The following is a 19659-nucleotide window of genomic DNA, read 5'->3' on the forward strand; positions in this document are numbered from 1 at the left end:
TTCAATTTATGACCGTACCGGCGAGTGTTGACGATGGCGGCTCTAGCGAATACATCTCCTTCGACGATATTATGTTTATGTACGAGGGCAGTTAATCCCGATGCATTTAAATATTCATACAGTGAGTGTAAAAAGTATTCGTACACCCTTTTTTTATAATTGTACCGAACGATCTGATTTTTTATAATCAATTAGAAACATTGGTTTACGAAATGATAATTTAAAAAAAAATTTTCCAAAAATTATAATTTACAAGGTTACATGCAAAAATAAAAAAGGAATTTTTTAAAACTTTTTTATATGTTTTGTAGATCTATGTTAGTTATACACGTACTGAAAATTTCATCGAAATTGGTTGACGCAGGAGAAAACTACACGCATCGAAAGATGTACGATTTTTAGGATTCTAAGCTGATCAAAAGTCGTGTAAAACTACCATTTTCAACCGTTTGTAGCTCGTGTGTATGTTAATCGATTTCGATGAAATTTTCAGCACGTGTGTGACTATTACAGATCTACAAATCATATATTTTAAATTTTCATTAAGGACTCGAATAAAAAAGTTTTAAAAAAGGTTCCATTTTTATTTTTGCATGTAACCTTGCAAATTATAATTTTTGGAAAATTTTTTGCATATTATTTCGTAAACCATTGCTTCTTATATTCTTAATGGTATTAAGAAGTCGAACTTACATTAAGGAAAAGACACACTTGTATTATTTTCATATAATCGCTTTTACTATTTGAAGACAAAATTATTTTTAGATGCAGTATTTATTAAACTTTTCCTCCTTTATTCTTTTTGTTGCAGATTTTGACTATAACTATTTAATATTTTTCTACAAATTGAATAACTATAAAATTGTTGTGGTATTTAAAAGTTTCACCCTATATGTGAATATTACATGTAACAAACATTTTCTCCCTCCCAGCAGGTTGTTACTTTCTCTCCGCGCGCCCCTTTCCTGCAGGTTTAATTAAAAATCGAGCTTGTCGGAGTATCGGAGGGAAGAATAAATTTACCGCGTACGAACGATTAATTAGCATCCCATTCGCCGACATTCTTGTTGTACAACACGGGCGTTCACGTAAGGTTCGCTTCGACGAAAAAAAAGAGCAAAATGATTTTATAAGTGAGACAATTTGTTCGTACCTCGGTAGCTTGCATGGAGTACGAAAAATAACAAGAACAGTAGGCGAAATACGTTTAACATATTTTTATTTGAACCAAAGAACTTGATTATATGTCTCCGCAAAAATTTCCATTATTCATGTACGCGAAAAAAAAAATCTTCGAGATATACAACCCCGTATTCCATGAAATATAATATCCTCCATTTCATAGACACTTCAATTTTTTAATTTTTTTATTCAAATTGGTAAAGATAAAAAGACAAATTGCTTCCAATAAGTATATTTTCAAAATTACAGCAAACGCTTCAACTATGGGCAGAATAAGACTATAATATATAAGTTATATAAGGTTTACAAATATCTACAATAAAAAACATTATTTTCTAGAAATTTAAATATAATTGCTACAAATAAATGTTTATAGAATCAAGGAAATAAAATAATATATAACATGCAGAACACAATTATTCGTTCGAAAAATATTTGTAATTTGCTGGTATTCTATTGGTAGATTTCTAACTAATAGAAAAGTATAAAAAATCAACATCTCTTGAATCACATGATGTAAATACTTAATATATTTGGCTTGCGTCAAGAGCGAAATCGAAGACGACGTTGTCAGGGAGATTCACGATGATGATGATGATCAAGGCGTAGCTCCTGGATCGCATCAATGCGATTAACTCTCATAAAGCGGACAATGTTTGCCGATTGCACAGACAGTAATAATTACATCCATTTGGGCAGTTGTTTAACAATTTTGTTAAACATATTTTTAAAGGTGCTTTATCTGGATCTTCTTATCTGGATTTTCAAAATATTTGGTCAAAATGAACTCGAGCACCGCTATCCAAGAGTTAAATGATATAAATGATCCCAAGGAAGTAAGGAATCCTGTCATCTAAGTTATTGGTAATTATTGTTAATCTAACTGGTACATTCAGAGTCCTTCAACTTTTTCTAGTCGTCTCAGGCTTCTTAAAGATCTGCGAGGTCATATTTTCACATCCTGCAAATGACATTCGTCCTCGAATGTTCATCACAGTGTCTTTTCTTGCATTTATAACGCACCCATCTTCATGTATTTTTATCTTAACGCACGCGTCATACATCATACTTCATCAGCACATACATCATCATACTTCTTATCAGTGCTCTCCCATCCTCCATCCCAATTCTGACAACTTTGTAAATTGGTAACAAAAAGAGGAACCGGACAAACGGGACACAAATCTGTGTTCTCGAGATTAGGATTGACTAAGAGTCCTAATTTAAGACTGGTCAGTCAACACGCCTTAACAACCATTGCCTTGGTGCTGTACAACATTTCCTCCTTGTCTCACAGGTCTAGGGGTCCTCATTCCACATATATATAAAATTTTCGATCGTATAATTATATAAACTTTGAAAATAATAAATTAATATTCAACAACACATAAAAAATAATTAATCTTCCATATACTTAAAGCATATATGTATATAACAATAAATTACAATATGTGGCACTGACAACGAAGGCAATCCTCAGTACATCCATGATACTGCATAAACTTTAAATCTGGAGATGGTTGAGTTGGTCCTAAATTCAGAGAATCTTCACTTTCTTCGCTTAGTTCTTCGATACTAAAAGTATCAGTCAAATCTTGTTTGTGCTTAGACGAATCTTTCGACTTCGATGCTGGGAATAGGGTCATTTCACCTTCGCTACAAAATTGAAACATAAATTATGCAATACTTCACAATTATTACATTTCTATACATTCACAGTTATACCAAAGAGATATACATACGAGGGTAGTCCCAGAAGTACCCGACCTAACAAAGTAAACACAAAAAATTTGGGGAAAAAATAACTTTAATTCTCAACGTAGTCTCCTTTTAGCTCGATACACTTTTCCCAGCGATGTTCAATAGCTTCGATACCCTGTTTATAGTGAGATCCGTCGAGCTCCTCAAAATAGCCATCAACCACAAACTCTACCTCTTCATTGTTGGCAAATCTTTTACCAACGAGCCATTTTTTCAAGTTTGGAAAGAGAAAATAGTCTGAGGGGGCTAAATCTGGCGAATGGGGTGCGTGAGGAAGCAATTCGAACTTTAACTCATTGATTTTGGCCACTGCGATACCGGATATGTGAACTAGTGCATTGTCCTGATGGAACAACACTTTCTTTCTCGCTAAATGCTATTGGTGGCTGTCAAACAAATACTAAACAACGTAGCGTCTTCAGACTTCAAACTTAAGCTTCATAAAGATTGTACTTTTGGCTATAGTAAGTTTTCAAATAACAACCGCCAGCTATATGTCAAGGTCGGGTACTTCTGGGACTACCCTCGTAGTTGAATTCTCCAAAAATTCATATTTATCGAGATTTTTCTTTACCTTTCACTGTCGCTATGCCAATATTCAACAAGAGGAAGATGCTCTTTATTTTTAGTTGGTATGGGAAGTCTTTGAATCGAGATCAAACCAGCAGTACTGCTGCCACTATTACCTCCTTTATCGTATTTGGGTAGCTTTATGTAGTCTGAACTTCGCTGAATACGTTTTGCTTGTTCGATCCGTGCCTCTATGCGATATGCAAAATATAGAAATAAATGCTCAACACAGGATATTAATATTATTACACAAACATGATATAAGATAATAAATTAACAAGTACCTAGCTTCTTTTGTAACTGCTTAGTACTAGAGTTGTGTTGAGACGTTTGTGTCTGATTGCTGCTAGAGCTACTATCGCTTCCCTAAAAAGTATTCAATGTTATGTTATAGGCTGATATAGTACTTTCATTTAACGTTACATTCATTTAATGTTACATTTATTGAATATTGTGTAATGTAAAATATGGTATATTATATACTTACCACGAAAAGTCTTTCATCTTCTACGCGTCCAGTGTTTTTCGGGTCACTGTCAATTCCACTATCTTCCATGACAAAATAAAATGTTATACTACATCAAACATTTATATTCTTACCTCATCTGTAAGAAAACATAACAGTTTTTCAGTCTATAAACCAAACATCTTTCTTACCTAACCATACATACGCATATGTAAGAATTTCTCGTGAAATGACTAAGAAAATATACCTCTTTTTATTTAAACATCTAATAGTAATGCAGAAAATCCATTTATAATATGCACACAGTCATTGTTTGTATACAGGTACTTTGAACAGGTACTCGAAAAATAATGATGTATTCTTGAATGTAACATAATGCACAAATAATATATGTCGAGTTGCACGAAAATATGCTTAGAAGCGTACGATTTTTGAATATTTACTCACAAGTATTTTTGTATGAGTCTGACTTATCTATAAGTACCAAGCATGCTTGCATTATCATGGTATGTTCTGTTATTGATTTTCTTTCATGTATATAACCACAGGGATATTTTAACATTATTACCAGTTATTTGAATGAAATAGGCATAAACTCTTTTACACAAATATATATGCTGTACACTTTATGCATATACACATCATATGCATTCTACAATTTTAAATACAAATAAAATATATTAAACTATGTGTGTATTTATTATGCATGTATATATTTTTGATACCAGTATTGTAATATTGCAGACGTAATAAATTGATATCAAATATGGTATAACAATTCTTGAGGTGTACATGGAATATTATTTGAATTTGAATGCATTTGAATGATACTACATATATATATGTATACAACAATATAACATGTTTCCTAAGCAACTACGACTTTCTGATTTAATGAAGGCAGATTTCAGATCGTTTTTCTAATGTATGTCTATTACAATAAAATAGTGTCTCCAATTTATAGAATATATTCAGCAATTTAATTTATATAAAACGAACAAAAATTTTATACGTCGCTTATATAGACAAAGATTTTAACGTTCTTTGAAATGTTGTAACAATTTTGGTGAATACTTCTCCCGTGAATTTTGTAATTAGAGTGTAAAATAAATTAGAATACACAATTACTGTAATATATTTTTATATGCATAGTTACATAATTGGGAAGCTGACGCAATGGCAAGGAGATCAGTGTCGAAGCTGTCAGATCGAGATATAAGAGTTAGTACTTCATAATTAGAACATAATATTGAATTGTATAAATATTTTGTTTAGTGAAATTTATTATACGTACTTACATAGCACATGAGTATTGCACGGAGTCGTGTAGATTTTGCTGGAGGTGACATGGATTGGATGCGTGGAAAAACTCTTCTCAAACCAGACGATCAGCTGCAATTGACAGAAGAAGTACATGCCTTCTTTCATTGCTAAAAAAACATTGATACGCTACATATTTTAATTGTATATTTCTATTTGCATCACAATGTGTGTCAAATTTGTAGGAACTGCAAGAAGAGATCGCAAGAGTCCTCACTATTCACAATACAAGAGTTCCGGATTCTTTAGTGCAATGGTCATGGAAATTGAAAGAATTCATAAAATTGCCTCCTCCTCCACATTTAGTAACACTCTTAAATGTACAGGGAACTATATTACACAAGGATTCTGAAGAAGCGAAAGTACAACTAGCCGGTGGACTTATCGGTAAGACTCCATAAAGGCAAATTTATTTATCATGTTTATAATCATTGTAATATTTAAAGGAAATGATACAGCTCTCTTTTTATAGTGGAAAGTTTCCACGATATGCCTCAAATGTTAGCTGATGATGAAGAGGACGAAGAAGAAGATGAAGAAGAAGAAGAAGAAAAGGAAGACAAGGGGGAAGAAGAAGAAGGTATAATGACTAGTTGTAGTAATATTAAAAACTTGTATCACTATCCATATTTTTGTAGATCATGCAGAAGATGTTGAGGAGGAACAAAAAGAACCTGAGGTTGATGTTGAACCAGATGAAGAAGAAGCAGAAACAACAAAACATAAAAAGATTCCAAACCAATTTAATTTTTGTGAACGGGCTGCTCTAACATACACAAATCCTTTACGAGTAAGATAACATAACATTGAATTTGAATTTAACATGTTTTATTTATCTGATTTTATAATAATTTTCTAGGAAATGAGTACACAAACAGTACCGCCTCCAACAGGAATATTCAATACACACGTTTTTCAATGGACAATCTTTGACGAGTATCAAGTATATATACATATATTATTTTTTTATGAATTAATTGACTTAAAAGTAGATAAGTGATTCGTATACTTTCATTTTAGGAAGATTTCGCGCAACAACAACGTGAGAAAGAAAAAGAAAAGAGAGTTCCAATGTTACAACTAAAAAAGGAAGACATGAAAAAGAATGCACACACACAATCCATGGCATTGTCATGTCGAATGTTACAAGCAGCAAAAACGTTGGAACGAATGGTGAATCAAAATATTTTCGATGATATAGCACAAGGTGACTACTATTTAAAATAATAATAGTGTACTCGATGAAATATATAGATAAATACTTTTAGATTACAGATATTGGGATGATCCAAGTGATGAATTTAAGGATGGAGAAGGATCGTTACTACCTTTATGGAAATTCAGTTATGAAAAAACTAAAAAACACGATGTTACCCAGTTATGCTTTAATGGCAGATATTATGACTTATTTGCAGTAGCTTATGGAACAAGTTAATACAAAATGTTCAATTTTTTATATCTCGTGTTTATACATATACTTATATATGTATAATTGCAGTGTCATTTAATAGTCCAATAACAAATGGAATAGTCTGCTTATTTAGTTTAAAAAATCCATCGTATCCAGAATGGATCTGTCCGATAGAAACTCCAGTAATGTCTTTGGCCTTCAGTGAACAACATCCACATCTTTTAGTCATTGGTAAAAAAGTAAAAAATTATGTAACAGTATGAGACAATAATATCGATCTCTATCTTTATAATTAAGGTACTATGGATGGTTCTGTTGCTGTTTATAATGTCATGTTGCCACCGACAGCTCCGCAATATAAGAGTAACGATGTTGGTCAAAAGCATGGAGGAATAGTTTGGGAGGTTCGTTAAATTTTAAGATCATGCTAATCACACAAATCAGCAAGTTCATGAGTAATTCGAGGTTTATTTATTAAGGTATGTTGGGCACCAGATACAGAAGAAGGTAATTTGGCATTCTACAGTGTCAGTATTGATGGAAAAATAAATTACTGGATATTACTTCAAAATGATCTTGCACTGACAACTGTGATGACACTTGTCCTAGACCGACCTCCAATACCTGGACCAGATGGTACTATGATCACCCTTAAAGGTAATCAATCTTAATGCATAATAAATTTTTAAATGTTTTCGGCGCAACGGTTCGATCGTTTATTACGAATTATAAAGCAACTTTGCTAATTGTCAAACAAAATCAACGTTTCGATCCCAGTTTGGATCTTTTTCAAGATTTATTTGACAATTAGCAAAGTTGTTTTATAATTCGTAATAACCGATCGAACCGTTGCGCCGAAAACATTTAAAAATTGATTATCAGCAAATACGATCGATAGAAGAAACATATTTAATGCATAATATTTGGAATTGGTTCTCGAAAATTTCGGAAATCGCACACCTCTAATAGTATCGAACTCATTTTGCATATTAAAAAACAATGTTTCCACTTTCTTAGGATGTGGTACCTGTTTAGCATTTCATCCTGCAGATCCAAATGTATTCTTAGTAGGAACAGAAGAAGGAACAATTTACAAATGTAACACAGCATATAGTAGTGTTTACATGAAAACTTATAACGAAGCACACAATATGCCTGTGTACCGAATAGTATTCAATAAATTTAATTCTAGCATTTTTGCAAGTTGTTCAGGTGACTGGAGAATAAAAATATGGGAAGATAATAGAATGTAAGATTCATGTAACCAGTACCATATATAACTAGCTAATATTGCAACACTGGTTACATATTTAATTCTTTATAGGGAACCTTTGTTTATGTTCGATCTTGGTGTTCCAATTGGAGACGTTCAATGGGCACCATACAGTTCAACAGTATTGGCTTGTGTTTCAAACGATGGGAAAGTCACGGTGTTTGATTTAAATGTAAACAAATATAGACCAATATGTAGTCAAGCAGTTGTTAGTAAAAAGAAGAATAAATTAACTCGTCTAGCATTTAACAACGAACTGCCGTTTATTATTGTTGGTGATGATAAGTAAGTATTAAACAAACATGTGAGACTCCCATTTCATTAATCTGATCTTTGAATTTTCTATAGAGGTACAGTCACTACTTTAAAACTCTCGCCAAATCTTAGAATAAAAGTGAAACCAACGAAAAGACAAATGCATTTAACGCACAGAGACTTAGAAATTATGAAATTAGAGAAACTACTAAGCTTTGTACGTGAACCGTCCGTATTAACACCACCGGAGGATGTACGGGTAGTAACATAGTAAAATTATATTTTTATCAAATAAAAAGATCTCATTGCTTACAAACGCGTGTTCGTATTTTTCCCTTAACCCTTTGCTCTCGAATGGCGAGTCTGAGGTGCCATTAAAACTTGCCATGCCATTATTCAAAAGTTTTAACATTATTAAATTTGTCTGTATTCTATAAATTGTAAAAAGCTCAACTGTTATATATAAAAAAGCAGGTTCAATTTGATGTGCACAGTGTAAAATAGATTGCATAGAACAAAACTGATCTGGGTTGAAACATATATCTTTATATTGGAATTGAAATTGCTTTGAGTGCAAAGGGTTAATAAAACTTTTGTGTGTAAATACGATAAGGAATCGATTTTATAAATGACACTCTTTTTATGGAGTTCCTAAATATTTAATTATAAGCTCGTTCATGTATCTACATTAAGTTGTAGCAAAAAGGTATGACATTTTGTTTTATAAACAGTAACATTTTATTAGTACTTGCTATAACAGAAAATACATATTAATATTGTAGGGAGTAATAGATTCTTACATTGTGCGTGTTTAAAAATAAACGTTATTAAAAATCCTACAATATCTATGTCTTTATAAATGAATTGGCACTAAATTTAGAATACATTAAAAATATTATTATAACTTACAAAGATAATGTTGGTATACAGACTTGCTACAACATGTGTGTCCTAGACTACAAGCAAATATTAACGATTATGAAACTACTTTAATATACTGTTCTATAAATAGCATTATTTATGTTAAACTTTTTGCAATTCCATACACATAACAGCACTGATTTTTTTTGCAACATAAGATTATTCATAAAGTGCCTTAAAGAATAATGGAGTAATTTCATAAAATTGGTTTACACAAGTAAGTTTTACATGTAAAATGTTTTGTATATTGCAAAAGCAGAAAAAAGGAAACTGCAAAATTGGAATAATAACAGTAGACTTAATTAATTACTGGTATATCGAGTAACACAGTAAACACTGGTTATCACAGTGTCGTTTGTCTTCTTTTAATTTTTAAAATAAATAGTACTGAAGTAACCTACAATAGTTTATAATAAAATCTTAAATATTAAAGTATTTGATATACAATTTTTAGATATGTCTTTAAATCAAATGTTTTGTAAACACACATATAGAAAGATTACATATCACAGTAACATTAGTCAATGAGATTAATAAAAAATAATACTGACGAAATTGTAAATGATAATTTGTACTACAGGTTTAACCAAATGGTATAGAATGATACAGAAAGCAAAGAAAACGATTGAAACGGAAACTGCTTCAAATCTTTGGCACATCAATTCATCTTCGGAGTTAAATGAAAACTCATCATTTTTATCATCCGACTTAACAACGCTCGAAAATTCATTTTCAAAAATTGTAAATACACAAAATGTAACAAGTTTCAAAATATCAATTTTGAAATAATCTAAAATTTGTTTTAGGAACTTGCGAACATACATATATACGACAATTTATTAGTAATAAATTATAAATATGTCAAAGTACATAAAGCATAATTAAATTACGTTCATAACTTTTTATGAAACTAAGAAAATATTTAAGATCTACATTTTTAAGTATATTTTGTATAACGTTTCTTTTATTCTTATACTGATGAACTGTCGAAATCAGCAATCATTCTTATTTTACGACACCATTTATTTAACTTTTATAAATCGTCGGAAAATAATATATCTCAAGTGGAAATTCTACGATGCAAGACCTAACTTACATTCTTATTAGAAGATATTAGTTCCAATATTTAAGATGGTAATAAAAAATGTAAAATCTGATTAAGTATAGAAATAGTTATTGAATATGTAATTTAAATTATACCTTAACACAGAAATATTATCTGTTTCTAACTGCATGTAGCTTCTCCTAGAAAGTGAATTTATTTAAGTGTACAGTCTAAAAAGAAATTTTTCCAGGAAGTTCTGGATTTTCTATCACACCTTTAAAATATTTCAACTCTAAAAAATCCCTAATATTGTTGGGACATGGCACTTGCCTACCAGCGAATTCAATACTTGACATTGGATGAAGAAACTGTTCCGGAAAATTTCTTTGGTTTAAAAACCACGCTGCTTTGACCATAGAACCATTTTTCGCAAAAAATGGAAGAATGTTCACGTTCAAATGATTAATCTTTGAATACTGCACTTTAAAAAACTCCCCTTCTGTTGCTTTTTCCCAGACAAAACCGTCATTGTCAACAGTAGATTTACTCATGGCCTTGATTAACCATGGTGATCGTTCAAGGTCATCGCGATTTACACCTATTTGTACTTCATAATCCCATGGCAAGATATCACCATTTTTCATAGCACCGAGTAAAGACCCTCCCTCTAACCAAAATCTGACACCAACTTCTTCTAATTTATCAAACACATGGTGAGCAACTTTTCTTAATCCTGAGAGGCAACAAGGTGGTGTATATCGTTTTTGATAAAGATATGATGGTACACCGTTTATAATTGATCCAAAACATCTACTGCTTTCCCTTGAACAACCATACCATTCTATAGTATCAGACTCCCTTACAACTTTTTTAATCCCCAACTTCTCAAACATTATTCGCTCACGATTTAGATGTAACTGCTGTAACTTCCATTGCGACTGTTGATTTCTGTATAATATCTTTCCTTCGCTCAGCTGATAATTAGACAGTATATGAACCTAGTGACAAGAAATAATTTTCTTTGTCATCTCAGAAATTAGGGTTCTAAAACAAAAATTACATACCTTTGCACTAATCGCAGTTGTCTGAATGTATAATGCATCCGTGAAAGGTAACAGGAAAGGATCGGTTAATTTCCTCAGTAATCTTGTCTCAATAATAGTAGCATGTTTTCCAGTTACACTGTTGCAAACATTGCCGTCAATTCGTGAAAACTTGAGGCTCCATTCTCTTACTTTTAAATCTATACTAATGCAATTCAAAGTTGCTTTTCCTATTGGTACAATTACTATACCTAGTTTCGCTGCATGCGATACAGTCTCCTGTAACAAAATAATTATGTTCGAATGTAAATCAAGCTGATTAAAATTATGTGTCTTAACAACGGGTCCCATGGTAATCACCGACTCAGTTTTCTCCGACACAGTTTTCGCCGACAACATTTCTCCGACTCCAGATTTGTCCGACAATAGCTTTGGCCGACAACGCCTTTAATCGACAATGAATTTGATCGACAACGAATTTGATCCACAACAATTTAAGACGACCACAGTATGTATTATCATACAATATTGTCATACTGTGTCTCAAGTCATTGTGGATCAAATTCGTTGTCAGTCAAAATCGTTGTCGGACAAATCTGGAGTCGGAGAAATGTTGTCGGCAAAAACTGTGTCGGTGATTTCCATGGGACCCCTTAACAACATAGACACTAAGATCCTTACCTGCACGACTTGTTTATTAGTAAGTCGGCTTGCGTCAGGTAAAAATAATGCGTATTTCGTACGCACATAGAAAAGTGGATTTCTTTCATCGTAAGATGTATTGAAATCCGGTTGTAAATTTATTAGTTTCACATTTTGCATACTGTCATTGGCAAAATCCAATTCTAATGGAGGGTATGGTAATTCGTTAGACACTATTAAAATTGGAATAGTAGGAAAAAACTCTAAAACAGATTCCACTGTGGAGGCTACATCGTTCTCAAAGTTTTCGAACTGTCGTATAACCACGGTAACAAGACGAGCTAAACGGCGATGAAGTTTTTGCGGAGGATCAGATGTCACATTTGGTGTCAACAATCTCAATGTGTTTTGCGCTGCGAATAACCTCCATATTCTGTGCCATATAATAATATTACCTAATAGTGCAAGCACTAACAGTGTTTTGACAAACTTAAGACGCATCGTTATCATGTGTTCTGTAATATCATCGTATGTCTAATTTTCTATCACTCACTCATATCACAACACTTTCTAATATCGTTTTCAATATTACTTCACGGCACGATATTTCGTGCACTTCCATTTATTGTTCCCAAGTAATACCAACATCAGCGAGGGAATTTCCTCTTTGCCCGTCAACAGGGTCAACAAGGGTCAACAGCGCTCTGCGGTTCAAAAAACTCTATGAATATTGTGGCGGTTGATTCAAATCAATTAGGTGCTACATATATAGGGGCAGAATATATTTATTAGAATTCTTGAAACAAAAGATTTATCTTTTTATAAAAAAAAAATGGATGCATACAGGCAAGGAAATGAAACAAGGGCATATCGGTAAAAATACTTGTTTTTATTACATCGATAGGATAACTCGTTACTGTTATTAGCGAAAAGAAAAGATCACGAGTCAAGTTCATTACGAAAACTGTGTTTGTCGGTTCATTGTGGCTTGTTCGATATAACCTGACGGTACGGAGCAATGATAATGAGACGATGACAATAATAATACTTAATTAATTAATAATTGTAACTCTTCAATTGATTTCATTTTTTTTTCTATCATCTTTCCTCAGTTCCATTTTTCTTTTAGACGAATCACAGAGAGAGAGAATTTAATTTGTTATCTTCCTCGGGTTTTTTTTAACATTATATATCCATTAAACTAAACTTCTGAAATAAAATATATATATATGTACGTGTATATACATATATATTTATATTTATATATATATAATATATATATAATATATTTGTTCTTTTTCTCACATATAATTCTTCTTTCTTTCTCGTAAAGCAGCAGCAGTTTAACACATTTAGAAGTATCTTGAATATATATAAATTACAAGAGGGGATCGGGGGGAGAGGAGAATTGTCGTGGTGGTTGTGTTGGTGATGGAGGAGACGTTTTACAGCTAAGAAAATGTACATTAATAGTTCGCTATTATGTATATATCGTACAATAAAAAAAGCGGATACTCGGTGACAGTAGTGGCGATAGTTGTTGGTGGCGATAGTAATAGTCATCAGCGGTAGTTTGTAGTACTCGTAGTTATTGTGACGGTAGTGTTAAATAGTAATAATAATAATAATAATAATAATAGCAATAATAATAATAATAATAATAATATAATAATAATTATATAATTATAATAATAATCATCATAACAATAATAATAATTATAATAATAATAGTAATCAGTAGCGGTAATAATTGCGATAGCCCCTAGATTGCGAGAAGTATGTACATACTACATACGTATCTCCACGTGTCTATTGTTCAATCGGTTTCACTGAAAATTACAATGTCCTTCAAGTCCTTCTAAACGCGGTTTCCCTTCCGTACGCCATATATTATAATTACACAGGAGTGTGTACGTGTTCTTCATACGCTATTATGAACTAGTGTTGCAGTGCGTTCTTTCCGCTACTTACATCGTATATGCAATCTACTTTACATTTCGAGAAAGGTACAATTACGCACAGTACGCACAAGTTAGTCCCTTTCGCAAAGTCTCCGAATGATCTGGCCAATCCTCGCGCGAGAGAGAATTGCACAGAAGCGACGAGCTACAACGAGAACCGGGTTTGGGCGTAGAGTTACACACGTTCGCGGAATCGTTTCGTTCGAAAATAGGTATATGTACATGTAAACTGCACTGTCCACGTCAAGATTCCCTCGTATCGTCAGCTAAATAAAATTAAACAGTCAGAGTAAGCGGCCAGGCATCGATGTCTCCCTCCGAGCTCGAGTTGATTCGTTCTCCAGTTAGGGATGTTACAGTGGATGTTTTGTTTTCACTCTAGCCATATAACGTTGCATCGAGAATTGTATCGTTCATGTATTTTTCCATCAGCGAACGTTCATCGTCGCGTGACAAAAATTGATCGAGAGGATGAACGCGTCGTTGTTGATCGACGATGCCTGGTCGCGTCTCTGTCCAATTTCTACAACGCACAGAATATCGAAAATACGCATAGAGATAGTTCCCTGAGACTGATCATAACAATTGAAATCTGTATACAGAGTGAAATGAAACGCGCAAGCCTGCCTTTTCACCGAACAACAATCATAGAAGCTTGCGGCACTCGGAGCTGTCGTTCCCCCTCGATTTTGACGCGCCGTTCCGTCGAGACACGAACGTCTAAGTACGCTGATATAATTTGTTCATCCACATCGAGATGAAGTGTGTCACCGAAACAGGAAGTCAATGTTTTGCGAAAATTTCCTAAATCGTTCTTCCTGTCGATGATCCACTCAACGCGTTCACTGCTCGACGTGCTCGCCCCATTCCGCCACATTTAAACAACATATTCGCTATTATCCCGAAATTACGTTTAAAAAAGTAACCGATTAATAAAATTGAACTAGATAACGAAATTCGCTAACTCCTGTGAGAAATTTTCGAAGGAACAGAAACACGCTTGCTATTTCGCGAGCCATCGATTAACAACGCGGTGGTGCCAATTAGCAAACTCAAGCAACAGTGAACGCGTTCCGAACCGCATCTGTCAGTTCCAAAACGATTTCAACCGAACGGAAATTGCCGATTCGAGAGTCAATCGCGAGTTGAACGAAAGTTATTGCACACAATGGACACGTTGCCGTGACCAAATCGGTCCGATATTATAGATCTCCCTAATCCTTTCGCGTTCTCTATCCAGCCCGGGATTGACCATCGATCGCGTTCGTAGGATCGCCTAACAAGATTGCACATCCCAAAGATACAACAAGAAAAAAGTAGGATAAAGAAAGGTAAACGGAAAACAGGAAAATAAATGCTCCACTTTCGCGAACGACTAATCAACACTTACTTAAGCCTAGATCAACGTAAAGATTTCATTGATAACCGGATTTACTCGCTAATCAACTCGCTTGACTACCCAGTACAAAAAGGGACAGAGAAGGAGGAGAGGAAGAAACAAAAAATAAACCTAACAAAGTGGTAACACGTGAAAGCCGATGACAAGTCGACGTTTGCGTTCCGACGGTCGTCGTCCTTTTTCCTGCTGGCCTAACAACGAATCGCGCGATCCTCCATCGATCAGGTGGATCGTGCTTGGTAAAAGAAGCGTGTGGACATGTACACACACACGCACACACATACATACACACTGGATCCGTGTTGCGATAAAAAATATTTCTAGACGACGTCGTCTCTTTACTCGCGACCGGCCCCGGGTTACTTCCGGGTCTGACTCCTCGCGAGGACTGTTCACGGTCTCTTAACTCGAGATTAAACGCTTAAATATTCAATAGTATCGTACAATCTTCGGACAGGAACGATATATCGTGCTTCTATCTCTGTGGCGACAGCGAAAATCCTCAACTCTAGAAGCGTTACAATTACAGACCCGATCGCGCTTGGCTCTAGTTAATAAAATATCACTGTTCTTGCGAATAGACACGAATAGAATATTCTCCAATAAATACTGCTAATAATAGTGCGTCACAGTTCGCTGTTAGTCGATCGCATTGTTCGATCTCGGCTACGTATGTCCACCCCGTGCCCCTTCACACCGTGATACGTGTCCGTCGGCTGTCTCAAGTGTGTGTTCCGGTTGACCACGAGAGGGGAAACAATCGACGAAACTCGTTCGAATCTCTACGCCTGTACAGGTCCGTTCAACGATTGTTCAATCGGACGTCTTATTACCCTGACGCGTTCTACCTTGCTTCTTTGAGGAGCAGCTCGAGGTCTTCGCCTTCTTCGGGACATCCTTCGCAGCGGAGGTTGACGGTTTTGCCTGGGGTGACGACTGCCCCAGCGTGGTCTCCTGTCACCTAAGGCTAATCACCACCTTCTCGACGTTCAACAGGGACCTCACTTTGTCGTTGTACTTGATCAGCGTCACCTTCGAGGCTCGCACGTTGATCCTCTCGCCGCCGCTTAGCAGGTGACAGCACCTTGACTGCTCCAGAAAGTCTTGGAGCTTTAACTCCCTCATCACGTCACGGTGCGCGATCGTCGGCGGTCCCGCGTGAGCTTTAGGGTTCACCTGACGCAATAAAGCGTCCCTGCTCTTTATCTTTAGAGCCGTCATCAGATCCTGCAGCAGCACCCATTTGTCGGGATCGTTGATCAACGAGAACAGAACCGGCAAGTTCACGTCGCTCATTTCCATCTCGATCTCGTCTACTTCGGGTTCCGGACTGTCCATTGGAGGATTGTCGACGGGGTTGTAACCGGTTTCTTCGGGGTCTGAAATAAAATTATTCATATCGTATTTATTAGTGTTTATTCAAACTGATTCTTTCAAACTATTCGCGGTTCTAATTGAATACTTTCTGTGAGAGATAGTTATGAGGATATTCCAAGTCGGATAATTACCGAAAATAGAAGACGGTCCACCGAAGGACCATGGCGTGCTCGTTCGACCCTGAATGTCATCCAAATGTTGCTCCAGAATCGAATAAGCATCCGTCTCTGCAGCCAACATCAGAGGAGTCTGACCCGAATACGTAGCCAATAGGGGATCAGCGCCATATGAAAGTAATAGCCGTACTAATTCGGTAGCACCATTCTCCGCCGCCTCGTGAAGTGGCCTGTAACCAGATAAGACGTTATAATTTGGTTACAATCACGAAACTCGACAAATATCAATGGAAACATTAATCAATAATTTACCTTATTCCTCCATTTGCACTTTCGCTGGCGTTTGCTCCGTACGCGAGCAATAATTTCGCGATCTCAAGATGACCCTTCGAGCATGCTTCGTGAAGAGGCGTGTACCCTGCATTGTCCTTGGGACTCGGTGCATTATTGAGCTTCTCCAAGCAGTAGGCTGTGACATCCTACAAGCAAAATGAGTATTCAGTTTTTAGATGTACTTCCGTATTGTGTATAATTTTTTACAGAAAGTCTTCATTTTCACAGAGCATCCACGCTCTTATAAAACAATAATTAAGGGGACTAGACTCAAAAGGACGTCTTACCGTATAGCCGAGTCTGGCAGCTCTGTGTAACAGCGTTTCACCGACGCCCTTCTTGATCACCCAAGTTCTGATCTCCGACTGGATGTCTGCGACACATTCTGGATTGGGCCTCGTCAATACTTGCTGCAATACAAATATCTCATGAAACATCAGTACCTCGTACAGACGGAAAAGACTTACACTGAATCATCACAATGATAAATACGTACCCTTTTTCTTTCTTTAGGCAGTGTCTCATCCTTCTTCAACGGTTTCTTCTTCTTACGAACGTAGTCGAATCCGGAGCGGAACTTTCGTCGACTGGTCCGCAGTTTGTGCTTCTTTTTGTTAGAAACTTCCGATTCGTTGGTCTCGTCGTCCAACTCGTTGTTCTCCGTCTCTTTCGCGTCGTTGGTCTCCTCCTGCGCCGTTTCGTCTTCCGCTTCCGTCTTCAGACTCTGCAGCTTCTTCTCCGCCAACGACTTGAGCAGATCCTTCCTCCTCTTCGCGATCAACAGATGTCGCTTCGAGTTCAGGATCGCCTTGTGACTCCTCAGGATCCCGGCGCTCTTCAGCCGCGAGACCACCTTCTGCTTCAACGTCCTCGCCTTGCTCAACGTGTTATCCACCGTTTCTGTCTGCGAGTCATCATCTTGCGACGTATCGTCGTGGTTCTGCATTGGCGGTGCCGAGGCGGGTCTTTCTTCGCCGAACACTTCCCTGATGGTCGCCTGTTTCTTTAGCACCCGCGTCTCCGTCCTCGTTCTGCTCTTCAATACCAGCGTGGAGAACTCGTTCGGCAAGGCGTGGTTGTTCTTGAACGTGTCCCGGAAGTTGTTCACCGTTTCTTTGCGGAAGTAACCCAAGAGGAACGAGTCACTCACCTTGATGGGTGAAGATTTCAGAGATTTCAAGTCCTTCTTCGGAGACTTGCCTTTCGGCAACTTTGTCGACTCCAGCAACGGCGTCAGACTCGGAGTCGGAAGAAGTTCCGGTTCGTTGCTACCTTTCGGCAACAGCTTGTTGCTTCCTTTCTCCGCCTTCTCCTTCTGCTTCTTCTTCTGCTCTTTCCTACTGGTACCGACTTTCTGAGCGAGGACATCGACGATAGAGCTGGCCTCCGACTTGTTGCACTTTGTAGTCTTCGCAGGACACGAGATCGTCGTAGAAGAGGTAGCCTCCTCATCGTCGATCTTGCTTCCCGGGCCAAGCCCTGTGGTGCTGAAGCTGTAGTTTGATTCCAGGTCGCTGTCCACGATCTTCTTCCTGTCGAGACACACGTCGGTGCTGTCCATGGACACGGACAAAGCAGGGGAGTCGGGATCCAAGTCCGGTAACGAGGTGGATAACCTGTGAAACCTCGGCGGCTTTGATACTGTGATCAACCTAGGTGGCATCCTCAACGACTTTTTGTACACGTAAACCTCCTCTTCCCAGCCGGGCCTGAAGTCGCTGCCGTCTCCAAACAGAGGCTTCGGTTTGCTCTTCTTAGACCCGGAGCTGGTCTTCGAACTGGACGATTTTGATTCCTTTTCCCCCTTAGCCTTGTGCGGTGTCGTGTCCCTCGATCGCAGTTTCATTCCTTCGGACTCTGTACCGTTGATGGACGACCGCTTCCTCGCTCGCAGCCTGTCGGCAACCGAGGAACCATGACCAAACTCCGTGCTAGCGTCGCTCTCTTCGCTGGACGAATCGCTACCGCTGGACGATTGCAACTTTATCCTGCTGCCGCGACCGACTCTCCTCTTCCTGCATATTATCTCGTCCTCGCAATCGCTGTCCTCCTTCTTCATCTTCTTCGTCCTTCGAATCAGCGGCACTTCATCGGAGTCGTCGCTCAAGTTTTTATCGAAATCCTTGCTGACATCCGGCTCTTCTTCCTTCACCTCTACCTTGATGTCCTTCGATTCCAAGGTTTCATCTTCTTTACTGGTTTCCGGAAACTCTTCTTTGACGTCCGAGGACAACTCGATGTCCTGCAGCTCCTGTTTGATGTCCTCGGGCTTGATCTGCGAGGACGTGTTAGAGTCGGCCTCTTTGTCGTTGTCGGTCTCTGCCTCGTCCAGCTTCGAGGTCACCGTGCAGCTGGTCTTCTTCTTGCGACCACGTTTCTTCATGGCGTCACCGGTACGCAGCTGTTCCATAAACTTGTCGCAAGCACTGGACCACATGTTGTCCACCTCCGTGATCTTTTCGTTCTCCTGGGGGCAGGTTTTGGGGACATTAGTGCGCTGTAAGAACTGGGCGGCTTGAGTTGACAAAGTTCGAAAAAAGCACATTGCATACACACAATATGTGTCAATTTCAATTTCATTCTT

General features: G+C 36.9%; 4 protein-coding genes across 12 annotated transcripts in view; 1 reads left to right on the forward strand and 3 right to left on the reverse strand.

The window, feature by feature from the left end:
• Window positions 1-351: 351 nt before the first annotated feature.
• Window positions 352-5352, reverse strand: LOC143207876 (uncharacterized). 5 transcript variants are annotated; one of them, XM_076421737.1, is made up of 6 exons: window positions 4427-5081; window positions 4227-4339; window positions 4001-4118; window positions 3798-3879; window positions 3518-3704; window positions 356-2838 (listed from the first exon to the last, which is right to left on the reverse strand). In XM_076421737.1, exons 3-6 carry the CDS (start codon window positions 4067-4069, stop codon window positions 2625-2627), a joined length of 552 nt encoding a protein of 183 aa, XP_076277852.1. In that variant the 5' UTR covers window positions 4070-4118; window positions 4227-4339; window positions 4427-5081; the 3' UTR covers window positions 356-2624. The 5 variants fall into 5 exon arrangements, with proteins under 5 accessions (XP_076277856.1, XP_076277853.1, XP_076277855.1 ...); XM_076421741.1 differs by lacking the exons at window positions 4227-4339; window positions 4427-5081 and adding an exon at window positions 5278-5352 and having other exon boundaries at window positions 352-2838; XM_076421738.1 differs by lacking the exons at window positions 4227-4339; window positions 4427-5081 and adding an exon at window positions 5136-5232 and having other exon boundaries at window positions 352-2838.
• LOC143207873 (dynein intermediate chain 2, ciliary) lies at window positions 3871-9468 on the forward strand. Of its 2 annotated transcripts, XM_076421733.1 has the most exons (15): window positions 3871-4904; window positions 5132-5200; window positions 5282-5389; window positions 5485-5686; window positions 5772-5879; window positions 5938-6089; window positions 6159-6242; window positions 6320-6506; window positions 6568-6729; window positions 6798-6941; window positions 7008-7114; window positions 7190-7367; window positions 7728-7959; window positions 8035-8268; window positions 8332-9468. In XM_076421733.1, the coding sequence occupies exons 2-15, from the start codon at window positions 5156-5158 to the stop codon at window positions 8507-8509; spliced, it is 2121 nt and encodes a 706-aa protein (XP_076277848.1). In that variant the 5' UTR covers window positions 3871-4904; window positions 5132-5155; the 3' UTR covers window positions 8510-9468. The 2 variants fall into 2 exon arrangements, with proteins under 2 accessions (XP_076277848.1, XP_076277849.1); XM_076421734.1 differs by having other exon boundaries at window positions 3871-5200.
• Window positions 7546-12550, reverse strand: LOC143207875 (ribitol 5-phosphate transferase FKRP). The gene is made up of 3 exons (XM_076421735.1): window positions 11929-12550; window positions 11269-11526; window positions 7546-11202 (listed from the first exon to the last, which is right to left on the reverse strand). Exons 1-3 carry the CDS (start codon window positions 12397-12399, stop codon window positions 10435-10437), a joined length of 1497 nt encoding a protein of 498 aa, XP_076277850.1. The 5' UTR covers window positions 12400-12550; the 3' UTR covers window positions 7546-10434.
• Window positions 12551-15566: 3016 nt separating this feature from the next.
• The window catches only part of LOC143207871 (uncharacterized), a 420173-nt gene continuing 416080 nt past the window's right edge, over window positions 15567-19659 (reverse strand). For all 4 annotated transcript variants that reach the window (XM_076421726.1, XM_076421728.1, XM_076421729.1 and 1 more), the window contains 5 exons: window positions 17572-19542; window positions 17363-17485; window positions 17055-17221; window positions 16758-16972; window positions 15567-16628 (listed from right to left, as the gene is read on the reverse strand). In XM_076421726.1, coding sequence (XP_076277841.1) covers window positions 16207-16628; window positions 16758-16972; window positions 17055-17221; window positions 17363-17485; window positions 17572-19542 — 2898 coding nt within the window. In that variant the 3' untranslated portion in view covers window positions 15567-16206. The remainder of the gene's footprint in view (window positions 16629-16757; window positions 16973-17054; window positions 17222-17362; window positions 17486-17571; window positions 19543-19659) is intronic.

This window comes from Lasioglossum baleicum, chromosome 4 (genome assembly GCF_051020765.1).
Source record: "Lasioglossum baleicum chromosome 4, iyLasBale1, whole genome shotgun sequence".
Lineage (NCBI taxonomy): Eukaryota > Metazoa > Arthropoda > Insecta > Hymenoptera > Halictidae > Lasioglossum > Lasioglossum baleicum.

What these genes read in the sequence shown, in the direction of transcription:
- LOC143207876 (XM_076421741.1), bottom strand. Translation starts at nt 4,069, where the DNA reads ATGGAAGATAGTGGAATTGACAGTGACCCGAAAAACACTGGACGCGTA. An exon ending in AAGATGAAAGACTTTTCGTG is followed by an intron (nt 3,880 to 4,000) that starts GTAAGTATATAA and finishes AATACTTTTTAG; the next exon opens with GGAAGCGATAGTAGCTCTAG. An exon ending in TGGCATAGCGACAGTGAAAG is followed by an intron (nt 2,839 to 3,517) that starts GTAAAGAAAAAT and finishes TCAATTTTGTAG; the next exon opens with CGAAGGTGAAATGACCCTAT.
- LOC143207873 (XM_076421734.1), top strand. Translation starts at nt 5,156, where the DNA reads ATGGCAAGGAGATCAGTGTCGAAGCTGTCAGATCGAGATATAAGA. An exon ending in TCCACATCTTTTAGTCATTG is followed by an intron (nt 6,942 to 7,007) that starts GTAAAAAAGTAA and finishes TTTATAATTAAG; the next exon opens with GTACTATGGATGGTTCTGTT. An exon ending in ATTATTGTTGGTGATGATAA is followed by an intron (nt 8,269 to 8,331) that starts GTAAGTATTAAA and finishes AATTTTCTATAG; the next exon opens with AGGTACAGTCACTACTTTAA.
- LOC143207875 (XM_076421735.1), bottom strand. Translation starts at nt 12,399, where the DNA reads ATGATAACGATGCGTCTTAAGTTTGTCAAAACACTGTTAGTGCTTGCA. An exon ending in CTAATAAACAAGTCGTGCAG is followed by an intron (nt 11,527 to 11,928) that starts GTAAGGATCTTA and finishes ATTTTGTTACAG; the next exon opens with GAGACTGTATCGCATGCAGC. An exon ending in CAACTGCGATTAGTGCAAAG is followed by an intron (nt 11,203 to 11,268) that starts GTATGTAATTTT and finishes TCTTGTCACTAG; the next exon opens with GTTCATATACTGTCTAATTA.